Genomic DNA, 6063 nt, shown 5'->3' on the forward strand with positions numbered 1-6063 from the left:
GTCACCTTTCTCTCATTCATCAGACTGGGAAAGATTGAAAAGATTGATAAGAGTAATGGTTGAATGTGGATAAACATGGGTCTGGTACATTGTTGGAGGGAGTACAAATGGGCACCACCATTTTCCAGGGAAATTTGGTGGTGTCTATATTATTTTTTAAAATGCACCTATTCTGTGACTCAGCAATCCCAGTGTTTTTGTGTTCTTCTAGACAAACATCTGCTCATATGCCTGAGAAGTGTGTATAAAAGTATTTGCTGTGGTTTTGTCTGCAAGAGCAAAAATCCAGGAACAATCTAAAGTCTCTTAGTAAGAAAATGGTAATAGCGTGGCACGTCCATAAAATGGAATGCTACACAGTATTTTGAAAGAATATGGCAGATTGACATAGGCTGAAAAACCTCTAAGATGATAATCTTAAGTGAAAAAAACCAAATAGCAAGAAAAAAAAGATACAGTACAGTATCATTTGTGTAAATGTCCCTAAAACACACACCACCACCAAGCAATTTCCGTGGATACACGGATGGGTATGTAAGCATAGGAAAGGGATAGAAAATGAACTGGTCACAATAGTTATTTCTAGGAAAGGTCCTGGAATTAATTAGTGAAAGGGACATTATCTCTAATGTTTAAAGTTTTCACTAAAGAAAACGTGATCCTGTATTACTTCCTAATTGACATACTTAAAATAAGAGAATGAAACCAGATGTGGCTGACTCCAGAGCCAAAGGGTCTGATGACACTGTTTCTTAACCTATGGTTTACGGTTAGATTTCAGCAAGTTCGTGGACTTCCTGAAACGGTGTGCACAGCTGTGTGTTTTGAGGAGGGCACGTTTTTCCTTAGGTGGAGATTCATGATATCTAGTTCCTAAGGGCGATTCAAGACCCAAAGCAGGTCAAGAACGACTTCAGTAGCACGTGTTTCTGTTCTGTTGTGGCTTTGGCAGAGTTAGTCAGCTTCTCTGGAAAACGGGGATCTTAGCAGTTCCTACCTACTGGGTTAATGTGAGGATTACATGAGCCAGTACGTATAAAGCTCTTGAAACAGAAGTCAACAGCATTAGCTATTATTATTCCTTTCATTGTTGCTGCTATTATTTATGGTTTGGAAAGAGCACTTCATTCAAGAGACTTGAGTTCTCAAAACAGTGACATCACAAGCAAAATAAGGGAGACGATTCCATGCGGTCTGAAAATCCCACAATTCCAGACTCCTACTGAATTTTCTTCCACCTGGAAGAATGATAAAATGACAATAAATGACATCAGCCGTCCCATCTGTTCACCCTTTTACCTACCAAACACTTAGTGAATGTTTACAATGTGCTAGTCATTGTAGGAACAGCTGGAGACATAACTGCGGCAAACATGGCGGACAGGGCCCTGCCCTCCAGGAGCTGGGAGCCCACTGTGGAGGCATCGCCACAGACTAAGCTCTGAGACTGGGAGCCTAGGTGCTGTAATTACTCTGTGACCTGTTAGTGGCTTCCTAAGATAACTGACTTTCAAATTCAAGCTTTTATTATTGACAGGCATAGACCTTATATTTTTTAATCCTTAAATCTCACATCTCTCCTTTAATTTATTGGGCCAAGAAGGGGGCAGAGATCAAGAGTTCTCTTCTGACCCTACTTTCCGCAGTAATTAGGCCAGATCAGCATTATGGTGCTTAAACATTTCAAGGCACTTGTGCTTCCAATTGCTTTTACTTTTAGTCCAGCTAATGGATTCGGTAGCTGTTACAATCCCAAAATAGCGAGCGGACACGTGGGTGGACCCGATGCCAGCCCAGCACAACTCTCTGAAAGGTTCCCGTAAGAGCAATATTGCTGGCGCCCCACACCTCAGAGGCATGTGAACCTCAGGTTTTTAGTGACCTGACAGTGTGCAGCCACCTTGTTCCAGTGCAGTTGGAACACATCACTGAATGATGATGACAATGAGTAGGACATTTGGCTGGCTGAGCTGGGACACAGACCTCCACCATCCCTAGAGAGGCACAACTCTTTACAACCACTGATATTCCTGGGGGCTTTTGTCTTTTAACCTAGGAAGGAGAAAGAGGCTTGGATGGGGGAGCACCACAGGACAGCAGGGGGATGAAGGGCCATGGTGTGGCTTTGGACAGGATAAACCACCTAAAGGAAGTTTGTGCTCAGCTGGCCGTGCTTTTATCACTCACACATGTCTCTGGAGTTCATACAGAACTTTCAAACAAATGCCTCATCCCATGGGATCCGCGCATGACTCTGTGAGGTTCCTATTATGATCTGTGCTTTATGGATGAGGAATTGGAAATTCAAAGGGTTGAAGGTCAAGGGTGGAACCCAGTTGAGGCCAGATCGTGGAGATGGCACAGTAAAGACACACACTAGGTCTTCATGTGTTCACCTCACAGCAGTTGCCTCTGGATGTCCTGTTCTGAGTGGTCCTCAGAGCCCCTGAGAAAGAGTGAGGAAATTCTGGTCTTCTTGCTGACTCTCAAGTTACCACAGCCTCTGCCCACAAGTGTCTGCCATTTGCTATGAAATTCCATTCTGAGATTCATGTCCTTGTGTCTGAAAGGCTCACAAGCCCCTCGGCAACTGTGCAGAGACCTTGGTGGGAGTAGGAGTCAGGCAGTTACTGGTCTCTGTTCCCATCAGACAGGGCAGTTGCTGGGGATGCATGGATGTTGTGGTTGTGAAATGGAATGAGTATAGATGTTGGCACCAATCCTCTCTGGGTCTGAGCCTTAATGCTGCCTTTAAATCTCTCTGAGACGTATCTTCCTTGTCTGCCAAAGGAAATTATAATAACACAGAGTTACAGTTTCATAGGGTTTTACGAGGAACAGTGCTGGACGCTAACACTGAGGAGTTACTATAGTGATGTGCAGACCAGACACGGTCCTTGTCTTCCTGAAGCTTCAGGCTAGTGGGGCAAGAGGAAGTGCTAAAGAAGAGACCTGGGAGATATTTGAACATCCAACACGGACACTTGTTCTGGTCTGGGTGCAAGGGGAGAGCTGGCTGAGAAGCCCGCTCCTTCTCAGTGAGCAGGGCCTAATGAGAGAAAGCGAGCAGGCAGAACAAGGTGTGCACACTCTCTGGGGGTCAGGGAAAAAAGTGGGCCCGGAGCACAGCACGGGAGGGACGAGAAGGTATGGCTGTCCCACACAGACTGGGGCAGGGGATGAGGAAGAATGTAAGATGAAGCCGTGAAGGGAGGCAGGCGCCATTCCCTCAGGGCCTTACAGGTTGGAGAGTTTCGGGTAGGCAGTGACGTCCTGGACTGTGTCTAAAAATGCCACTCAATTGACTGCATGAAGAGGGATTGGAGAAGTCAAGGGAGGGATGGGAGATCAGTTATGGGGGCTACAGTGACTCTCCATGTGAGAGATGAGGGTCGCATGGACTAGGGGTACAGCAGAGATGGAGAGATGGGGACAAGTAGAGAAGTTGGGCAGAAATTTAACCTCAACCTGAGAACCAAGACAATCTGCTTAAGTCCCGGTGACTGGGGTCAGTGGGCAGGGCTGGGGCAGTGAAGGGAAAAGGCAGAGTGATGAGGGTTGTAAACGGGAGAAGACTGCTTGGAGATGGGGTAACGTTGGACCCTCAAGAATGCTAGACCCCAATTATGTGGTAAGGAATCAGACAGGCACACCATGGGCTGGGGACATGTGATGGAAGTCAGTGAAGCAAAAGCCCCCATGATGTATCCTGAATACGGGTGAGGGTGGTATGAGACAACATCAGAAACTAAGACACGCAGACTCTAATTCACAATGTGTTAGTTAGGATTAGGCCCCAAGAGGCATCAAACCCAAAATAACATTGGCTTTCTAAAGTAAATTTAGCTTTTTTTCTCACTTAAATGAAGTGTTAAGGTAAGTAATCCAGGGCCAACAGGCATAGAAATTCTAAGACTATCAAGGATCCAATTCCTTCTAATAACTTTTTCTGCTACACTGGATCCACCCACCTCAGAATACAAAATGGCTGCTCCAGCTCCAGGGATCACATCTTCATCTTAGCCAGAGGAAGGTTGAAGAGGAAAGAAAAGGGTATGCATGCTCTCTGTGGAAATTCTCAGGAGCTGCACATTTGTGTCTGCCTACATTCCATTGGCCAGAACCTTGTCACGGAGCCACATCGAGCTGTGGAGGAGGCTGGAAAACATTGCATTAATTCTAGGCAGCCATGTACTCAATTAAAAATTGGGGATCCAATTACCATATAAAAAGGGGAAAAGGGAAGCAGTCTCTGTTCCATTCAGCAGTTTATGACAGCAATTTGTAAGTTAAACATCATTATCTCTTTAAGTAGAGTTCCTATCAAGCGATGAGGAAAACATTAAGACCACAATAAATATCCTGTCTGGAATGTTCTTCTCCCAGGAAATCATGAGACTCATTGCCTCAATTCATTCCGATCTCTGCTCAGATGCCACCTCCTCTGATCACCCTTCCTTCTCAACCCCCGACTCTGGCTTTGTTTTCCTTCATGGCACTTATCACTGTCTAACATTATGTACTCGGCTTGTTTGTGTGTTTATAGTGTGTCCCCCACTCGACTGAGGGCCCGATGAAGGGAGCTCACTGCTGTGAATAGAACCTATATCATTGCCGGCACCTGGTAGATATTCAATGAATCTCTGTTGACTGAATAAAGAAATGGGCAAAGCACATAAACAATTCAGAAAGGGTGCTCTGGTTTATCTTAGGTTTATATAAACAGCAAAAAAAGAAACACAACTGGTAACGAAACCCATGGAAAACAGGGAGCCTCTCTGGTCATAAGAGACATGCAAATTAAAACAACAATGAGGTGCTCTTTTTCAGTTATTCAATTAGCAAGAGGCAAAGGCTAAGGAACACTCTCAGATGCTGATCGAAGTATTAGGAACCCGTACTCATAAATAGCAGCCTTGCCAATGAGTAGGATCTCTTGGAAAGCGATTCGCCCAGGCCCCAGGTTACCAGCGCCAGGAGGCAGTGCACTGGCAGCTCGAGGGGTGGCTTGGCCGCTGCATCCAAAGTGAACGCTGCCCTCGGAGCAGGCTGATGGCAGCCCTGACGTCACCAATGTACATCAAATGCCATACAGATGTGTGCATAAGTGTTTACTACAGTGTCACAAAAACAGAGGGCTAAGGATAATAACAAAATACCCACCTGTATGGAAATATTTTAGTAAATTGGAGTACATATTCTTTTTTTTTTTTTTTAAAGATTTTATTTACTTATTTGGGAGAAAGAGAGAACAAGCAGGGGGGAGGGGCGGAGAGAGAGAAGCAGACTCCCCACTGAGCAGGGTGCCTGATATGGGACTCGATCCCAGGTCCCTGGGATCATGACCTGAACCAAAGCCAGACACTTAACCGACTGAGCCACCCAGGTGCCCCTGGAGTACATATTCTTAATAAAAGAATAGACATCATTCTCACATTAACACTACGGAGATGAACAAAAACATGACAACGAAATAACTCTAGGTTAAAAAAAAAAGAATATACAAAATAGTATGGATGCAAAACACTTTGTAAATCCTCTGGGTAATAAGATTATCGATTTTCCCCCTGCTTTCTTCTTATTTAACTTTTTAAAAACTAAACACATTTTTTCCAAACCTCGCAAAATTTCTATTTCTCATTTTCAAAATTTTCATTAAAACTGCATTTTCAAAAAGCGGTGAGGAAGATGAAAACCATACATAGAGTATGATTCCAAATTTGCTTTTTAAAAGATGGGTTTAGAGAGAAACGCTGGAAAGATATCCACCTGGCCATGAACAGAAGTTATCTTGAGGCAGTGGCATTAAGGATGATTTTAATACTCCTAAGGACAGGAAATACGGTAAATGATGGCTATTATCATTTGCTGAACCTTCGTGACACTCCAAGTGCTCCCCTGGGTGCTTTACACACACGGTGACCTGTGATGTCCCAGCCATCCTCTGGGTGGGGAGGCAGGGCGGGGGGCCAGGTAAGGAAATCAAGTTTGAGAGATGCAAAGAGACTTGCCCAAACTCAGCCGGGGCTTGCCAAGCAAAAGCCTCATCAAACAAGACAGCCT

The 6063-nt window shown here is 44.7% G+C and overlaps 1 protein-coding gene across 1 annotated transcript in view; it reads left to right on the plus strand.

Moving 5' to 3' along the window:
- The first annotated feature begins 3654 nt into the window (after window positions 1-3654).
- LOC117804325 overlaps window positions 3655-6063 on the plus strand; it is a 6415-nt gene continuing 4006 nt past the window's right edge. The window contains exon 1 of the mRNA XM_034670957.1: window positions 3655-3719. Within this exon, the coding sequence (XP_034526848.1) occupies window positions 3655-3719 (65 nt within the window). The remainder of the gene's footprint in view (window positions 3720-6063) is intronic.

This window comes from Ailuropoda melanoleuca, chromosome 11, assembly GCF_002007445.2.
Source record: "Ailuropoda melanoleuca isolate Jingjing chromosome 11, ASM200744v2, whole genome shotgun sequence".
NCBI lineage: Eukaryota > Metazoa > Chordata > Mammalia > Carnivora > Ursidae > Ailuropoda > Ailuropoda melanoleuca.